At 39.7% G+C, this 18,979-nt stretch overlaps 2 protein-coding genes across 2 annotated transcripts in view; one reads left to right on the forward strand and one right to left on the reverse strand.

Moving 5' to 3' along the window:
• fancm (FA complementation group M) overlaps positions 1-7,589 on the forward strand; it is a 40,876-nt gene extending 33,287 nt beyond the window's left edge. Inside the window, exons 14-24 of the mRNA XM_053335144.1 lie at positions 1,419-3,249; positions 3,380-3,468; positions 3,820-3,888; positions 4,074-4,193; positions 4,391-4,556; positions 4,684-4,790; positions 5,496-5,998; positions 6,083-6,176; positions 6,317-6,671; positions 6,953-7,247; positions 7,378-7,589. Coding sequence (XP_053191119.1) covers positions 1,419-3,249; positions 3,380-3,468; positions 3,820-3,888; positions 4,074-4,193; positions 4,391-4,556; positions 4,684-4,790; positions 5,496-5,998; positions 6,083-6,176; positions 6,317-6,671; positions 6,953-7,247; positions 7,378-7,504 — 3,756 coding nt within the window. The 3' untranslated portion in view covers positions 7,505-7,589. The remainder of the gene's footprint in view (positions 1-1,418; positions 3,250-3,379; positions 3,469-3,819; positions 3,889-4,073; positions 4,194-4,390; positions 4,557-4,683; positions 4,791-5,495; positions 5,999-6,082; positions 6,177-6,316; positions 6,672-6,952; positions 7,248-7,377) is intronic.
• Positions 7,590-8,548: 959 nt separating this feature from the next.
• LOC128375129 (mitochondrial basic amino acids transporter) lies at positions 8,549-17,063 on the reverse strand. Its single transcript, XM_053335400.1, has 4 exons — positions 16,636-17,063; positions 14,392-14,435; positions 13,252-13,335; positions 8,549-11,420 (listed from the first exon to the last, which is right to left on the reverse strand). Exons 1-4 carry the CDS (start codon positions 16,667-16,669, stop codon positions 10,650-10,652), a joined length of 933 nt encoding a protein of 310 aa, XP_053191375.1. The 5' UTR covers positions 16,670-17,063; the 3' UTR covers positions 8,549-10,649.
• Between the last annotated feature and the right edge of the window lie 1,916 nt (positions 17,064-18,979).

Consider the following 18,979-nt stretch of genomic DNA (forward strand, 5'->3'; position numbering starts at 1 on the left):
CTTTATATCCTCTCAAATGAATCTCACACACAATGTTCACTGGAACGTTATGTATAACATATATCTGTGTGCTACAGGCTGAACATTTCATAAGCTTGTTTGAATAAGTATATTGGCAAACAAACTCACCGGGACCATAATAGCGTGCTGATTAGGTGAGATAGACGTGAGAGAACAATAAAAACTGCAGGTGACACACTACCCTTCATACTAGCACCAGGTGTTAAAGTAAAGACCAATTTTTTCATACTTTCCCAGTATTCATTTTCTACCACATATGCAAGGTCCAATATATTTTGTGTAATGTTATATCTACATGTAAATTCTGATGAGCAGTTTGTTTGTGCTTAATAAAAAAAAGTAAAGTAAAAAAATAAAATAAAATAAAGTAAAGACCTGTTGAATCGAAGTACAGTACATTACTGATTATACTATTAAAATTACAAAACTAGATCAGCTGCAGAATTAATCAAAAGTAAATGAATTGAAAACATGTTTAATAAAAAGAAAACTGCAGTTGTACAGTTAATCAACCCATGTCATGATACGACAAAGCAGTGTCCCACAAACTCCATATTTGTGGCTTGTCATGCATGAAGCTTATCTGTCTGCACTAATGCTCAGTTTTATAACAGAATAAAGGGTGAAACAAGCAGTTTTTCATGTGAACCTTCACAAATGTTCTAAGTGAAACAAACTTGATTTAATACATTGACACAAGGTCCTCTCTCATCAGGTTTGATTTTATCTTTAGAGGATAAAACAGCATTTTGTTTTCCACATCTTAATTCTGTCCTTCTTTTCCAATCTCCGTTAACCACCATCTTTTCATTTTCCTCTCTCTGTACAATGAGCCTCTTCATCCTGCTGATCACAGGTTCGATAGCACCCTACTGGTCTAAGCAGGACACCACTCTAGATGAATCACTTCCAGGTCATATGGTTTGCACAGATGACTGGTGTTTAGGATGTATGTGCTTGTACGTAACACAGAGAACAGAAGGAAAAGGGAGAGAGGTTTTAATCTTAGACAGATTCATTAATTAAGCGAGAGAAAAATTGTGGCTTTTAAAATTTTTTGTGCAAGGGAACAGTGTGTAATTACAAGATGTTCCCATGTCTGTCTTCCTTGAAATTTTGGGAAAAACAAATAAATGGGATGTTACATCAGAACATTTTGTGTGTGCTCAGTGTGTGACTGCAATGTGATGTCTCTTCACAGGGTATTTCCTGATTAGATACTGTATGAACATGAACTGACAAGATGTTTTAGTGGGGAATTGGCTGCCCTAAAAATATTGTGTCATAAAAGGGTTAGAAAGTCCAGAGGCTGAAAAGCTCCCTGACCTTGCCTTCACCCGCAGAGGAATCTTTTCTTACACAAACTCTTTTCTTTGTTTGTGTGTGCATCTCCTCAGGGGGAATGCCGCTACGAACAGGATCTTCTTCCTTACTTCAGTGCCAACGGGGAAGTGATGCCCGATAAAACAGAAAAAAAGAAGAGACAGAGAAGCACAAAAAACAATCCTAGAACTGCCAGCAACAAATCCAAACCATCTCACAAGTCTTTGTCTGACCTGGAATGCATCGATGAGGAAACTGCACGAGGAATGGATTTCATTTTTACATCAGTCTCGAATAAACAGAAGCCTTTTGTTGAACATGAGAACGAGAAACCTCATGAGGACATCAGAGGTCACGCAATTTGTCCACTTCAGTCAAACAATGACTGTCCTGTCACTGACGTGAATGATGACTGTGCTTTTGTTATTGAGGACAACACAAAAGCAGAGTGTACAGAGAGAGATGCACTTAATTTAGACAATATTTCACAGGTGATCACTAGAATCGATGAGAGGGAACCTGATCTAGGTGAAGATGTTGAACTTCAGGCCATGTTCTATCTTCCGAAATGGGATTTAGTGGCTCCCTCCTCCACCAAACTCCTCCCGGGAAGAGATGAGGGTCTTAAGGTCATCCTGGCCAATGTGGCAGAGCTCCTGTCCCGATCACCACCACTGCTCACTGTAGACTTAGATGCTGCCATGGCCTCCCCATCACATCCTCCCTCTCCTCAGCGGGTGCAGGGGCTTCTTCAACCATTCCAGGTCAGCTTCGCCTTGGATATGGACAACGACGACGACGATGATGAAATAGTGATGAGTGACGCTGACGATGCTGACGGGTGTTTAGTGGAAAAAGAGGACAACACAATCTATCATAATAAGCAGTCTGTCCGCAGGGGCAGCACAGCAGCCGACAGTCCGACCTGGGATGAGGTTTTTGATGATGAAGAAGAGCGTGAGAGTCATGATGGCATGGAGATCGATGATGAAAAGGGCAATGATGTCATAAAACAACAGGCTGGCGAAGAAGCAGATAAGAGTGGTGGCAAGGAAACAGAGAATTATTTGGAAGATGTGAGGGATGATGTGATGAATGAAAGCATGGATTTGTTTGAGGATGACGAAGCTTTCCTGCAGATGACCATCCCAGAAATCCCCACCCCTGAACACAGTGTCATGCCCAGAACACCCCCCAGTGCTGAGGATAATGTTAAAAGCACAAAAAATATGTTAAAATCTTCTGATACGTGTACTCTGACAAATCCATGTAGCACTACAGACTCAACTAACACTCATTTAACTCAGGACACAATCACCCATAACATTACAGAGCCAGAACATCACACACACACAGCAGCACCAAATAAACATGCAACAGAAAATGCAGAGTCATCTGACAACTCCCATGACTACTTTCCCGTCAACTTTGACCTTGGATATACACTGGAGGACTCTGACGAGGAGGAGGAGGATGTAGTGGTCGTTCCTGCCCCATGTACAGCAACCTCCCCGCACCCTAAAAAGCAGGCTGACCCCACAGTGTCTTTGCCTGGCGTCTCAAAGTCATCCACTCCTTACAACAGCTTCCACAGACCTAAACATTACAGTGAATGCAAATTATCTACATCGGAAAGCACATTGGAGCACAGGAAGAAAGAAATGTCCTCTCCTCTGATTTCAACTTTGGTCTCTAAAGATAGCCCGCTACCATCTCCAATCACATCACCAGAAGCCAGGTGGAGGCTCATGTCAGGTCCAGCTGGGCCTCGCACCCCATCTTCACCCTCCATCTTGAAGCGGAGACGACCAGAAGGTTGGACCACTGAGGCAGAGACAGGGCCTGACATGGAAAAGAGCCCACGCCAAGAAATTGTGTTTGTGTCTGACTTTTCTCTTCATCCAGGTTTGTTTTCTCTTCAAAATGTACTTTAATAAAAGGTTGTGCTTTGTTAAGTTGGTACATTTCATTTCTCTCTGCTCCAATTAATATTTATATGTCAAGATGTTTCTGTTTGTCTCACCCTCATTCTCAGCGGAGTGCGACACTGACAGTGAAGAGGAGGTTGTGGTTCATAAAAGAAGACCTCAGAACAAGATCAACCCTTTGATGTCTCCACAAATGGTGAGAAACTGCTGTTTAATTCATTTTCTGCTCTTTCATAACATGAATGAAATGCTCACGTAAACGCTCATTCTGTTGGTATACATTAGAAATAAATTGAGGTAATCTGTCTGTTATGGTTCAATAACACCATCTTAGCAGGAGGTATCTAGTTCAAATGGTCCAGTCTGCCTCTGTCTGTCATTTCCAAGGTACCTGCAGTTGTCATGACAACCGCTTTGACCATGACAACCATCATCATTTACTGATAACAGAGTAATTTATATACACACTAACAACCTCTTCACACATATAGTGAAGAGATAGAAAATACACATTTGTATGCCATATGTAACATGTTTTGTCTCTTAGTCAAAGATCTCCAGTGATGTCGACTCCCCAGTGGTAGCAAACAGGAAACGTGTGGCTGCACTTAATACTGTAAGATTTTCTTTACTAGTGTGTAGAATGACACGGTACACCCTATTTAGCACAGCTGATATGATTTAAACAGTTTGACTCCATGCATTACTTATTCTGCTTTCTACATTATTTAATATCACGCAGCAATATAAATGAGAAGAGAGCGTACAATATGTGAATCATTTCTTTCTCTGATTCTCCAGTCTGATGAAACAGAGGGTGAAGCTGTTTCTGATGATGATTTCCAGAATGATTCTGTGTTCAAACGCAGAACCACAGCACACTCACCTGAGAGGCAGCGAGTCCAACAGGGCAAAACCAAGGTATGTGTGGCAGATGTTAACCTTTAAAACCACACAAGAAGTAACAACTGCTGTTTTTCACTTTCAAAAAAAGAATCATCGCACATTTCAGACTCATAAAATGACACCTCCCTCCTCACATAGAAATGTCAAGTCTTTAAATATCTTCCACCCTCAGCATTTGTCAACAGTGACATTTACCATTGTTCTTTTGTCAGCAAAATGTACGTCGAAAAGTTGGGCATCAGTTCCTGGATGTGGAAGCAGAGCTGTCTGAGGACGAGCGGGATGAAGTGTCATCTGATGAAGAAGATGGAGACGAACTGAACCATTCTCTAGACGGCTTTGTGGTCAACAACACACACTTCTCCCAGGGACTCAATGGTAAGGCACTATCTTTATTCCAAATAATGGTATTCAGCAGTATGGTTAGTGGATTTGATTTCATTTAATTACCTGAACCAAGTATTTCCATTTGAGGAGAGTTACTGTTTGTTCTCCCCTACATCAGACTCTGAGATGCACGGGATTTACCTGAAGTCAGTGAGAAGCCCTGCAGTCCAGGGCAAGTTCAAAATGTCCTACAGAAACCATCACAACATGGACATCTTTTCCCAGGTACATTTTATCCCAAAACAGCCGACTATCAGCTTAAGAACATATCCAGAGTGAAGGGTTTTATGTCCCAAACAGACCAGGAGAAGTTGATTTATGCTTTCATCTCCAGTAGACTCGACTAGTGTAACGGTCTTCTGACTGGACTCCCCCAAAAAAGCATTAAACAGCTGCAGCTCGAGTTTTAACCAGAACAAAGAGATCAGAGCACATTACTCCAGTTCTTAAGTAATTTTTAAATCCAGGTTAACCCTAACCCTTCTCCTTTGCTTATGATTGAGCTCTTTTAAAGCACTTTAAATTTCAATCTTTTATTTGCACTGTATGTCCTTTTTAATGATTTTACTACAAATCATTATTTTATGCTGCAAACTCATATTTTATGCTATATTTTAGTCTAGTTTTTGTTTTATTTTTCTCTCTTTCAATTTTTCTGTAGTTAGTTTTTTTATTATTATTAGGTTTTCTTGTTTTTAATTGTTTGTTTTAATGTGTCCAATTCTTACCATTATTGGGTTTTATTTGTATTTTTTTAATTGTATGTTTTTATGTTCTTTTTTTCCCTATTCTTACTGTTAAATGTTTGTTTTTATGTAAAGCACATTGCGTGCAAATAGCAAACTGAATTTTAAAGACAAGGTTGTTAAGATAACCTTTGGTCTAAACATAAACTTAAGCTATGTTCCTAATCTTGACCTTTGGTCCCAGGTGCCTGAGATGGATGAAACATATGCAGAGGACAGCTTTGTGGTGGGCAGTGAGGAGGAGCTGGAGAACAGTGAGGAAGAGGCCGAAGAAGAAGCTGTTGAACTTATGCCAGAGGATTCATATGTGGATGGGAAGAGGCAGTACGCTACTAGACGCCGTGTCTTCTTGCATAAAGCCAGAGCAAAGACTGGAGCAGGATCTGGGGCCAAAACCAAGGCTGAATCTCCTCCAGAGCAAAGGGCTGGGGTGAAAACCAAGCGCACCCGAGTCATACGCGTAACAGATTCTAGTGAGGAGGAGACAGGGGACATTGTTGAAGAGAAAGGCTTTGTAACAGGAAGGGATGTTGCTGTTGCCCTGCAGCCAAAGCCAGTACAGCATGACTCAGATCTCAGCAAGCAGAAACCTTCCTCCTCCTCCTCCTCTTCAACCTTAGCATCCAAAGTCTCACTCCTGAGCAGGGGACAGAGGGGCTCAGTGACTGAAGACCTGCAGAATGAGAGGTAATGAAATCCTCATGTAGTTGCACACATGCACAAACCTAAACATTTAACAAGTACTTGAGCATTGTTTGCACTCTCCTGCAGGTGTCGCCAGAGGTTTGAAAATCAACATCTGCTCTCTAACCAGCTAGACTTTGTGGAGTCAGACTCATTATTATCCTCCAAGAAACAACCTCAGGTAAAAGAGCCTGAGATGACACACATATACACACCTGCTGTTTATTACATTTAATAAAAGCAAAATGTTAAAATGAAATGCTAAACAAATGATTAAAACTTGAAGGAATCCACATTGGATTTTTGTTTTATACTATTCAGGAACCTCCTGCCACCTCTCAGCCTGCGAGGTCTATCAGACAGGATGTGTCAGTCAGCGAGGGCCCAGCACCACCTGCACCACCTGCACCCATCTGTATTCTGGTGGACAGTCGCTGCCTCAGTACTGGAGTGGAGCTGATGACCAGCCTCCGTCAACGCCACGCAGCCACCGTCCACGTCTGCTCGCTGGATGGCAGCTACTTCATCGTCAGCAACCGCATGGCAGTGGAGCGGCACAGCCAATCAGATCTGGCCGCAATGCAGAACCGGAAGCGATTGGCTGAGAGAGTGAACAGCTTGCAGGGATTGTTTGAGCGCATTTGCTTGATTGTGGAAAAGGACCGAATCAAGCCAGGTCAGTCAGCTCTATGGTCTGATGACTTTCTTTAAATATGCACTATGAATTTTGAGACATTACTTATTACTTACATTATTATTGTACTTTATATTTTTATACAGCATATACATACACATATTCAGCTATTAAATGTGCATTCTTGTGCAATTTAAAATATCAGTCAGCTAACTAAAAATATATGAAATCCATAAAAATGATAAATGTAGTTTTCATTATGTAACACAAATTTATTAAAAATTACCCTCGTTAACTACTGCACTGTACTGTCACTGCCCTAGGTGAGGCTGCACGTCCATTCCAGAGAACACGTTACTACGACAGCACGTTGGCGTCGCTGGTGCGAACCGGCGTGCGCCTGCTGTGGAGCGACGGTGCTGAGGAGAGCGCCGGCCTGCTGGCAGACCTGGCACGGCTGGAGCAGCGTAAAGGTCAGGGCATCGCTGTGCCCCTGGAGGTCAAAGGGCAGCACAGGCAGCAGACCTGGCAGCTGTACTTGAGCCTGCCCTCAGTCAACTATGTTCACGCTCTCAACATGAGCCACAACTTTAAGTCCATCGCCCAACTTATGAACAGGTAGATCAAAGCATGTGTACATACAGTATAGATAAAACAGGAACAGACAAGAATATGATGGAGTAGGGTGATTTTAGACATTGACATAAAGGTTTTCCCCTCCTCTCACCTCATCATCTTCTTCCTGCAGCCCCATTGAAGACATACAGAAAGGAGGCTGCATGAGTCGACCCAGAGCGGAGGAGATCTATCGCTTCCTGCGCTACTCCTGTGACTCTTTCCTCATGAGCACATCGAAAGCAGGAAATGCCTGCTAACAGCATGGGAGAGAAATCCATTTCTACTATTCATCTTCCGTATTCTTTTCTGTCCACTTTTTCTTTCTTACTAATACATCTTCAATTTCTTTTCTCTGCCCTTCTTGTCTTACTCACCAGGGACCAGAAGACACTTTTATCTTCTGCTTTATCTTAGTAAAAAAGGAGTCTCAGGATATCTTGCACAAGTTGAAGAGGAACACTACTCAACTCAATTTGTATGTTATAACATACAACATATTTGATATAAGACATACAATTTGTTTTGTGCTGTAACTTTATAGTGAGTGGTTTCCATACAGCTTGTACCGTTTCATCTGTTATTAGACTCATGCACTGGCATTATTGGTATCAGTGTAAAGGCATTACTGTGATCATAAGAACTCAATCAATATTTGATTGACACTTAAATAACTTGTTTCTGTTAAATTATGGATGTTTATTTAGAGCCCTCACAGTGTAACTTGAAATAACTAAATATGTTGCCAAATTTCCTCAATAAAGTCTATTTTTGTAAATTATTCTTTCAAAGTTTGTGTCTCATCTTAAAACCTATGACCTCTAAGGGCCACTAGAGGTCAGCCATTCATCTCTAATATGGTCAAAAGCACTTGCTATCAAATTAACTGCTTTCTGATTTTCCACTTAAATACAATTTCAGCATCCTCAAATGAAATGGTGTTAGAATCCAGATACTTTGAACATGAATAAGTTACTGGATTGTTTGACTTCTTTGGATCAGCTGACTGAAACACATCCAAATCCATCAATTTTTGAAAACCATTTTACAATTGTGTTTTAAAACTCTAAAATCTAAACATAATGTAGCAGTATCTCTACCAAGAACTGTGTCTGTCCGGGTATATTGTAAGGGCCTACGTACTGTGCATTCTGCTTTGGTGCAAGATGTTATAAAACAAGTACATAACACAAAATACAATATTGGATATTTAAAGCAACTCCTTTACAAAGATACAAGTTATTGTGTGTTATCCTCCAGTACAGTCAGATAAATCATATTTACATTAGAAAATACAGAACAAATCTTGGGACAGAAATAATATCGTAATTTATTAATTCAAAAGCCTAGAGATTTCACACATTGTACACCAAATTCACAGTATATACACACACACACACATCTCGCTATGTCTTTGGACAACCCCAAAGCAGTTTTAGACCTTCACTTCTGACCCTGTAGCCCCAGTCTACCCTGTCAAAATGAAGAGCAGCAGCAGTTCACAACTGCAGATGTAGATTAGACAGGGTGCCATCTACATGCAGGAGAAGTAATGGCTCCTGCAATTGTAACACTTCCAAGATTTTGTTTTTATTTCAGCTGCTGTTTATGGTTTACATGTTTAACTTGTGAAATGTGAAAAGTTTTAACTTCAGCAAATGTTAACAGGGTGGAGTACAGAGGTCACACTCTTTCTGTCCTGTCCTGGTTAATATGAAGAGGGAAGCAAGCTTAAAGACAACAAACATAAATAAATAGCAAAGTAAGTTGGCTCTGTCTTTGGTGGTGAATATTTGATACTAGTTGGTGTTTGTAGTTAGTGTCTGAAAAGGTTTTAAAGGCATTTAGAAAACCGAAAAGAAAAAAAAAAAAAGATAAATTCATTTGAAACATCTTTGAAAGTTCCCTTTACGTATTTCAAGTCACAACCTGAATTCTATTTCAGTTTGGGAGGTTATACTCATATTCATAGATATTTAATGTACAAATGTACATTCTTGAAACACACAAACAGCAGCTATTAAAAAAAAGAAGCTAAATCTGCAGTAGTAACAAGGACAAACAAAATCTGCAGCTACAAGTGCTAAACTTTTCGGACCAGTTACTTTCTCTGCCTCAAGGTGGCGGAGTTTAGTGTGTATGGAGCTTATCTCACAATAAACTCTATTCTGTGGAACATTGTGCTTCACATCTAATGAGAGGGAGAAGAGGCTTAAAAATACAGTTCAGATTTTTAAACAGTTTCGTTGACACTGTAACAGAATCATACTGGTGGGACATTTCAAATATCAAATGTAACTGTAGTGAAAAATCTGACTGCCATCAGTGTATTTTTACAGTAATGTGCTTAACATTATACCATAAGGTGCTTTCTTTGGACATTGCATGATGTCCAGAACAAAAAGATTAATACATGCTTTAAATTTGGTTTTCGACAAAGATTGTGTCAAATAAAAAACATTTCAAAGACATCAAGCCCACAATTAAACATACTTATTTTATATCTGGGTGAAATCTCTGCATTTACCTAAAGGGTATTTCTGTTTCCATCACACTACAAAGGGAAATTCATTGTCCAAGCCAGTCATATTTTCTCTGTAAATTTCAGAATTAAAAACAGGTTATTTAAGTACACAAAGAAATAAAGACACCTCATTTAATTAAAACCTCGACACCTCATGACATTTGGATTGCATTCCTATGACCTCTCATAGGAAAGTTCAACTACAAACACGGTTATGACCTCAGAGAAAGAAGAATATCTACATAAATGTACAGTGCATATGTCATGCTTTCTTTGTATTTGTAACCATTATGATAAAATGCTGTGTTCACACTAAGGAGGTAAATGGAAAGGGGACAACTATGGACACCATCAAAAAGATGATGGATTGGTCTGCTGCTTAAACTTCATGAATCTAAGCTTCAAAATACTTTATGGCACACAGTGAAGTTCAGGCATGTCTTGCATGTCTTTATACTTGATAAAGGTTTTAACATGAATTTCAGGTATACCTCCTTATAAACTGAACACAGCATTCAAAGTGTTTCTTTAACTGTAAATACATTTTGGGACATCCGTAACCATTACTGTATGTTACAGTAACTCTTGTAACCGTTAAGTTTCCTAAATTCAACATTTAAAAAAAAAAAAAGTGTACAAAACCAAGTTTTTAAAAAGAGACCATATTTACATGTGCTGCTTTTATCTTATAATATATTATTTAAATACTACATGCGGTCACTTGGCTGAAGCTCCAAGGGCGGATGAATACGTAGGATCAGTTCAACTTTGTCAATATGGACACCAGTTAACAGATCACAGACCTGCATGAAGCTGTAAATTCCATCTACACTGGATAGACTTGCTGACGACTGTAGTAATTAGTGCAGCTGCAGAGTGGCTTACATGCTGGTCGGCTGTGCCTGTGGTTGCAAAGGTTGCAGCGCAACAGCCTGTGGCTCTGAGTCCTGAATGCTACACTCTTCTCCGTCACGCATGTACATTAAAAATAGAGTCACAGTGGCAAATGTGGTAGCGTTCACTGGGAACGCGCGGAGCAGAGTGGATGTGAGTCCACGTGTGAACACCCTCCAGCCTTCCTTCTTTATGCTCTGTCTCACACAGTCCATTATGCCGTTGTACTGGTTGACACCACCGACCCCGTCCGCCTGCAGACGAGACTTGATCACGTCTACGGGATAGGTGGAGAGCCAGGAAGCGATCCCAGACATTCCACCACAAAACAACAGCTTTGGGATCATGTACGGGTCTTCCGGCTCACAACCCAGGGTACGCGTAAATGTGTCATAAGCGAGAAAGTACACACCGAACCCTGGCGTCTCACGGATCAGGGTGGTCACCATGCCGCGATTGATACCTCGGATTCCCTCCCTTTTGTAGATTCTTACCAGACAGTCCAAGGAGTTCTTATACATCTTCTTCTTCGACTTCTTTTCACCAGTCCCCTGCAGCTGCATGCGTGTCTTGGCCAGCTCCATGGGGCAGCATATGACACACTGGATGGCTCCTGCTGAGGCTCCAGCCAGGAACTGGTTGAGCGGTGTGTCCTTGCCGAGCTTCCGCATGGCGTTGCCCTGCACACCAAAAACTATGGCGTTGATGAAGGTCAGGCCCATCATTGGAGAGCCGATGCCTTTGTAAAGACCAAAAATCTACAGACACAAGAAAAGATTACTGGGATTGTTTGATGGTTCTTCTGACATTATCAGCATAAAAAACATTAATGCACAAGATTTGGTTTTAGACAATGATTAAAATGTTTCATTATTTGACACAAAGACATGAAACCCACAATTACACATAATTATTTTGTATCATGATGAGACATCTGCCCTAGACCACGTTTCGGTTTCTGTCACAATGAAATGGGAAATGTTCAACACAGCTGTGCAACCCCTGTACAAAATAATCAAAAAAAACTGTCTAGTCATGTCATGGACAATCTAAATGGACCACTAGGGTTTAGATTTTTATTTTAAATTCTGATTGATACATTCATATACTTCCAGTTTGAACTGTTTCTATCTTTCAACAATACAGTCTGATTGTGACATTTTTAAGTTAGTCTTCTATTAAACACTATGGGCCTGATTTACTAAAGGTTTGTGTGTGCAAAAACGTGTGCAAACTTGACATCACCCGCAAAAAAATGTGCATGCTGATCTACTAACGCAGCACACTGAGGCTTTCAAATGTGCAGGATAGTACACACTGTCCATTTAGTACGTTTGCCATAATGACTATGCAATATGGGGCGTTTCAACCCCAATGTGCAAAATACAGGGAGGAGAAAATGCAAATATGTGATTTACCAAACCTGAAGGTATTTTTTTCTGACACTAACTGCGTCTATAAATAATACCTTTGAAGGACAGGTATTAACTGGCTGTGCACTGCACACAGTTGACTGCTGTCACTGTGGAGATTAGGAGACGGAGGCACAATGACAATACGCACAGGACGGAGTTTTTCCACCTGTGTTATATTTTTGGAGTGGAATATTTTTGGTTTTACTAACAGCATTGACTTTGTCACAAATACTCTCCCGTATGCCGGTTTTTCTGGTAATATTTGTTTTTGTTATAACTCAATATATTTGTTGACCTCTTCCACTAGAACCTCATCACATTTCATTTTGCGCTTACAGCTTTCTGCTCATCCAAACTCTCCATTAAGACGTGCAAAACACAATTTAAATACTGCCGTCTCCACCCTGTTGCACATGTTTTCATTTACGCAGTTATTCTCAGTAGATCACCTGCAAAACACACACAAACGTTTGTCTATTGCACTGTGCACGCAATTTAGTACCCACTATTTGGGATCTTAGTAAATCAGGCCCTAAGTACCAAAAGTTGTGGACTGTATGTCATCTGCCATCAGATGTCAGCCATGTCATCATGAAAGCCTCGTGGCTATGACAGAGGCATTACTGAAAAATTACCAGACCTTTCAAATACCAATAAAACAAAGAACAGTCACATGTTCTTTAGCCTGCCCTAACAATTAGCATGTGCTAATATTGATATCTCTTACATAAATAATTAATTATTAAAGTGTTTTTATCCAAGTAGCCTTTCCAGTTCTGCAAGGACACTTTAAACTAAAATTGGAGTATGTGGTAGGAATACAGTTTCTGTATGAAACACGCATGACAAATTCATGGAGACCAAGCATACTGTCGCTTAGTTCAAATGCCATGATGTCCAAAGCTTAATTTAGCCCTCAGAGGGATAAGGCCCTCGTTGACCCTGGCTGACACACCTCCCTCTAACGCCCCATGTTAGGAACATGCTGCCTGTTCTCAGAGATGGGACTGTAACTGGACACTTTGATTAGCACACAGACTATTCTGACAGTAAGTAAGCAGCACATGGTGAAAGCTATGTTACTAACAGCCATGATGTGTTTGAATGCAACTCAAAAATTATTTGATTTAAAGCAAAAAACATGACTAAGCATTCACAGCAAAGATAAGCTTACCGACTCCTGGCGTACGATGGATTGGAAGCAATGGTACGTCCCCCGGTACAAAGGTTTGTCCACATTTTGAACTTGAAGTCGCACCTGTGGACAACAGTCATCACGTTAAAGTCGCATGCAAAGGTGACATGGCCAACGAGGACCACAATAGCTACAAGCCACATATTTTAATACATATTTACAGGGGAACAAGCAGGCAACTGTGCTTTGAAATGGTTTATTTCAAGGTACAAAAAAATTATGCTTAGGGATTGCATGATGTGGGGAGGGGGGAAAAAATTAACCCAGAATATTTTTACAAAAACAAGATGTCTTCTGTGTTTTAAAGTTGTAAAACAGGACATAGGGTGAGAGAAAGAAAGACCTTGACCGTACTTACTAGGTCACATTTCCGTGGAGAGGTTGTTTATTTCTCTCTCTCATCTACAACACAGTGACACTGCTGCTGTTAAAGACAGCCCCCCCGAGCCCCAAAGCAGACACCAGCTCGGGGAGAAATGACATTAAAAGCAAAGTATAAAAGAGCTACAACCAAACTACTGACCAGCTATGTATACCTCCTAAGTGGATGCTCCAATTTCAATGCGTTTCACTTTCAATTGCATTCATGTAAAATATTCTTGCCTTTTTATTAACAAATCAAGAGAATGATTTATGACAGCGAACTGAATATATTTGCAATATCAAAGCAATTAAAACATTTAAATGGTTTACATAACTCAAGTGCCAACAATACTTGCTGTGAATTAGCAGTTTGTGAAACGTTAGGACTGTACAGGACAGGGGAGCTCCACAGAAACGGATTTTATATAAATATGAAAAGTAGTGAGTGCATTTCATTATTCTGAATTTCAATGTAGACTGATGAAAAGCTAACCTGGAGCAACATTGCTAGCTTGTCTGGTGGTGCACAACACCATAAATAAGCTAAAGCTGCATCTTTAACAATCTGTCAAACATAACATGAGGACTCCTCCCCTCTTGCTCAATTATCTGACTTTTGTACCTTTTAAGTAATCTGGATTCACATTCAGGCTGCCAACAGAGTGGTCTGACCTACAACATTTTTATAGCAAACTCCTGAATCATGCCATTGCCTAACAAGAGCAAATCGTGGGGAGGATAGAGGAGGACACCCACCTTCACTGTGTCAAATGGATGTCCGACCAAAACACCAGCAGCACCTGAAAGACAGGAGGCAGGATTTTATTTATAACAATACAACCTGAAATGCCTCCAGATCTGATAAAGGTGATACAGCAACACATCCTTTAACCTATGGGGTACAATTTGGTATAAGGGAAGAAAAAGGTGTAAGATTAAATGGCTCATCTCACAACAGCAAACAGCCCACCCATTGTGAGACTGCACATCAGCCAAGAGGCATTCAATCATGTCAATCAATCAAATTTGGGAGGCACTCAAATAACTGCTGTTCTCCACCAATATTGTGCTTGTGTGTGAGACGTGATTGTAATTGATTTACTATGGTGAGTGTTCTTAAGATGCTTCTACCTTAAAACTGCAGTTTTTTAAAAATAGCATAAATGTTTATACTAATTGTATTTTATTATCTTTGGCATTGTGTTTTTCCACTAATATGTTTTCACTGTGATGTTGAAATAATTGACTTTATCAAGGCCTATTATTCCAGAGGGAGTCAATAAAAGTGACCTTGAAATTCCAGTTGAGAGTTTTTTTAAAGGTTTTGATTTATACTATAATTCATTCATTTGCACTGATGATACTTAGAAGGAGCACTTTGGATAAAAGCATCCATTTAACGCCATGTAATGATTAACCTGACACCTCAGTTATGTGTCTTTAGTGGTATGAAAATGTGGAATGCAAAGAGTAACAATAGAAAAATGCCTTTTACATTATTCAGAGGGTGGGGAAGCACTACTGAATGCATGTTCATGAAATTGAATCACAGTCCAGATTTACAAGTCTGCATCTTACTATAAGGATTAATAACCAGGCTTTAAATGTCCGTCCTGCTTTCTCTTAAGTGTAACTCTGGGGAAAGCTTGGGAATTCAGTGAATGAATAACAAACACAGTCATGTTATTGTGACTAGGGCCTGACCAATACTGGATTTTTGGAGCCGATACAGATATTAGAGAGCAAAGAAATTCCGAAATTGCATAAACTCAAATGTGCATAAACTCAAGTGCAGTGTAATAGGCCATGATATTTTACAGTATAACAGTAAACATTACCGTATAAAAATGAAATAGTCAACTTCACTGGGAATTTAATAATTAAAAATAACTTAATTAAAAAAAAACCCAAAAACATCTGTATGTATAGATTGATTTATGTAAAGATAAGTTTATATAAATAAAACAATAGTGGTACATATCAGACAACATATAGGCTGATACTGATATATGATAGACCAATATCGACTGACCAATATATGGTTCAGGCTCTAATGGTGACATGAACCAAGCTCCACATCATTATAATGCAGGTATTCCTAAACCACCATCATCACCCATCTCAGTTGAATGCAGCTGAATTTCAATGACTATTCAACCTAATTAGCATAACTGTAGGAGCTCTGACTCTCTTAATGGACAGAAAACACAACTTAACCTTACAACAGGCTCTGTGGTGCAGATGGTTTATCACATCTGTGCCTGTGGCTCTGTGGTGAGTTTATCTGGACTCCTTGATTGTGCTAAACTTCAGGAAGACCTTGGCCTTGGATAAAAGACAAAACAGCTGACAAGATTCCCAGGGATTCAGCGTGAGGTATGGAAAAAGTGCCTGTGAGCTGCCACTATTTAAACAGGAAGGCGTGAACTTAACTTTCTTGTAACGCAGTTTTTTCCCTCTAGAGGTTGAGGCTACTCCCTGAAGTGGAATGGAGGTTATTTCCCAATACAGGGTGGAAGAGATTATCAGATAATTTTTAAAAAAAGGATTAAAAAAGGATGATGGGGTACTCTGATTTGACACTGTAACAAAACTTACACCGGGATACACTAACTACATGTGTTTGTGTGAATGTGTGCAAGTTTAAAAAGAAAAACACTTTGATGAATGACGGCGTGACAACATTAAAATGCCACAGGTAATTTTACGTTATATACTAAGGCTACATCCGGGATTTTCACTAACATTAAGCTTTTTTTAAAACTGCTTAAACTTGGCTTTATATAATCAACCCGTCCCCCTTGTTATATGTTTGTAATAATTCACAGGTTTGACATGTGAAAAAAAACAAAACCCTAATTTGGCCGCTTGGTGTTGTCCACGCGTTGTGAAAAGCTGAAGCTAAAGCTAATGCTAGTCGTTAGCTGAAACTTGTTAATCTTGCTAATGTGGCTAACTCAGCTAACATTAAAGTGTCCATAAAACTACAACATAACTTACCTCCTATGCATCCTGCAGCGAAGTCCAATGCCATTCCCTCACAAAACTAACTCTTGAAAAATGTGGCTGACAAAAAAAAGCTGTAATACTTTTTTTAAGTACCTTTTCTGGGTACTTTGTTATAAATAGTCTGTCTCAACTTCGTTATTGTAAAAAAAAAAAAAAAAACAGACTTGGTGTTAGCCAAGCTGGTTAGCAATTTCTGCAATATCCTTCCCTATTTTAGGTATCTCACGTTGATGCTGAGGCAAAAGCGGAAGATAATCTCTGTAGTGAGACCCTGCTTGAAGCTGTGACAAGTTTATTTTTGCTGATGTGTCCTCACTCCTACTACCGGACGAGCGCTTTCTGCCAAACCTTTCTATTTCTGTGCAGCAGCAGCAGCAGCAGCAGCAGGAGGAAGAGGAGGAGGAGGAGGCTTCAAAGTAGAAAAGAGAGGAGCGTGTTTGGCTTTCTTTTAAGGAGGAGAGGGGGGGGCCCAATCAGATTACTTGGAGGTAGACAACTCCCCTAGCGGCTCCTGTCCGCCCCCAAAACCCATTGGAGGACTTTGAAGTGCACTGCTGATCCAACCCACCGTCAAAATCAACAGCGTTATCATGGGGGTCGTGACGAGTAACCCCTGTATTAACATATCTAGGGTTACCATTGACGTGGGACTAGTTGGCTTGCCTCTGCTTGTGATGACTGCTCTGATATCTGTCACTAAGTAGCCTATTTTAACCTTTCAGAAGTTCTCACAAGCATTATTCATACTCATACAATCATTTCCCTTCACACTTTCCACATTATAAATAAATGGTCAGGGTTGGGAAGGTTACTTTTGAAATGTAATTAGGTTAGAGATTACAATGTAATAAGTAATGTAACTATTTCAATCACCTAATCAAAGTAATGTAACTTATTACATTTTATTACTTTTTGATTACCATTCTAATGTTCTAATGAATGTTTTTATCTGTTAGCGTAAATGTACCCATTAAGCCCACCAAAATTATATAGTTAATTAATTAATAGTTCAGGTGTTTTTCATGGATACTGATGATGATGTATATGGGATATCATTTATTATGAAGCAAGATTTAACTCTCATTGGAAAATGTATTCATTAGTTCATGTAGGTTTTGGAATATAAAATAAAGATATTCTATGAAGAAAGTCAAAAGTCTGGCATGGGTTTAATTGGTACTGTGACACCATTTAAGCCCATGTGTGCTACAGATAAGGTCCACGTCATGATTTATTAACAAAATATTTAAAAAATGTTGTTTGCAAAGAATTAAAAACAGCAACATATGTATTCAGTAACATATTAAATATTACATTGTGGATTCATGTTTCTAATAGTGAGATTGGGTTTCCTGTGAAGGTTAAAATCCTCTCATTTTCCATAATGTACCATAATCATCTGCCTCTCTGAATACCTGCTGTCTGTACACACAGTTAATGTTTTGTCTTCTGCTCGTAAGCAAGCTCGAGTGAGTGTAAACTGTTCTGCAGCCTGAGCTGACAGATGGTTTCAGTAAATTTGCTGTTCATTATGTAACGGTCACTCACAAATACATAACCGTCCTCTGTTATTTTTAGGTTAAATATGTATTGACTGTTTGTTCATGTCAGAACAGTGTGAGTAAATGGTTTGGGTCTGGTGGAGGTGTAAGGGCCTGCTTCAGTCTGCTTCTGTCTCTGTGTCTCGGGTCTAACTCAGTGGGCCAATTGGTTTGAGGCCACAATCAAATATTTAAGAATTAATGAAAGAATAACAGGTCGACTGTCTGCAGTAGCCTGTCATGCCTGAAAATGACATCAATTGACTGACTGAAGTTAATTTTGGGTTTTGGAGTTTTTAGGACTCAGGGATCTGCCCTTCTCTGATATCTCATGTCTAAGGAATGTCACTATTTGTGATGATGAACTTGTTGATATTTCAACAATGTCACTGTGTCTATTACACATGGTTCTTGGTAAACAGATCACTAAGTCATCTTCATACTGTGTCAAAACACTACCCGCTCAGACCCTCCTAGTTGTACCTTTTTGAGTGGAGAAATAGGGTGACACAGAACATGGCACAATCAAAGCAGACTATTGGACACTGACATGATTCCATTAATGGCTCCTGGTTTCACTGGGTGCTGTTGTTGACATGGTTGATAAGGGTTTTTAGGTGTCTCACAAATGGGTGTCTCTGAAGAATGAAGTATCCACAGTGATCATGTTCATGTTTACCAACAATCCACACATTTCAGATGAAGATTTGACACAATGGATAATCCAATTAATAATTCCAACCTTTTTGGCTTTCGACATCTGACAAACAGCAGTGAGTAGTCAGGGTCACATT

Source organism: Scomber japonicus, chromosome 16 (genome assembly GCF_027409825.1).
Source record: "Scomber japonicus isolate fScoJap1 chromosome 16, fScoJap1.pri, whole genome shotgun sequence".
Classification (NCBI taxonomy): Eukaryota; Metazoa; Chordata; class Actinopteri; order Scombriformes; family Scombridae; genus Scomber; species Scomber japonicus.

What these genes read in the sequence shown, in the direction of transcription:
- LOC128375129 (XM_053335400.1), bottom strand. Translation starts at nt 16,669, where the DNA reads ATGGCATTGGACTTCGCTGCAGGATGCATAGGAG. An exon ending in CGCTGCAGGATGCATAGGAG is followed by an intron (nt 14,436 to 16,635) that starts GTAAGTTATGTT and finishes CCTGTCTTTCAG; the next exon opens with GTGCTGCTGGTGTTTTGGTC. An exon ending in ATCCATTTGACACAGTGAAG is followed by an intron (nt 13,336 to 14,391) that starts GTGGGTGTCCTC and finishes TGTTGTCCACAG; the next exon opens with GTGCGACTTCAAGTTCAAAA.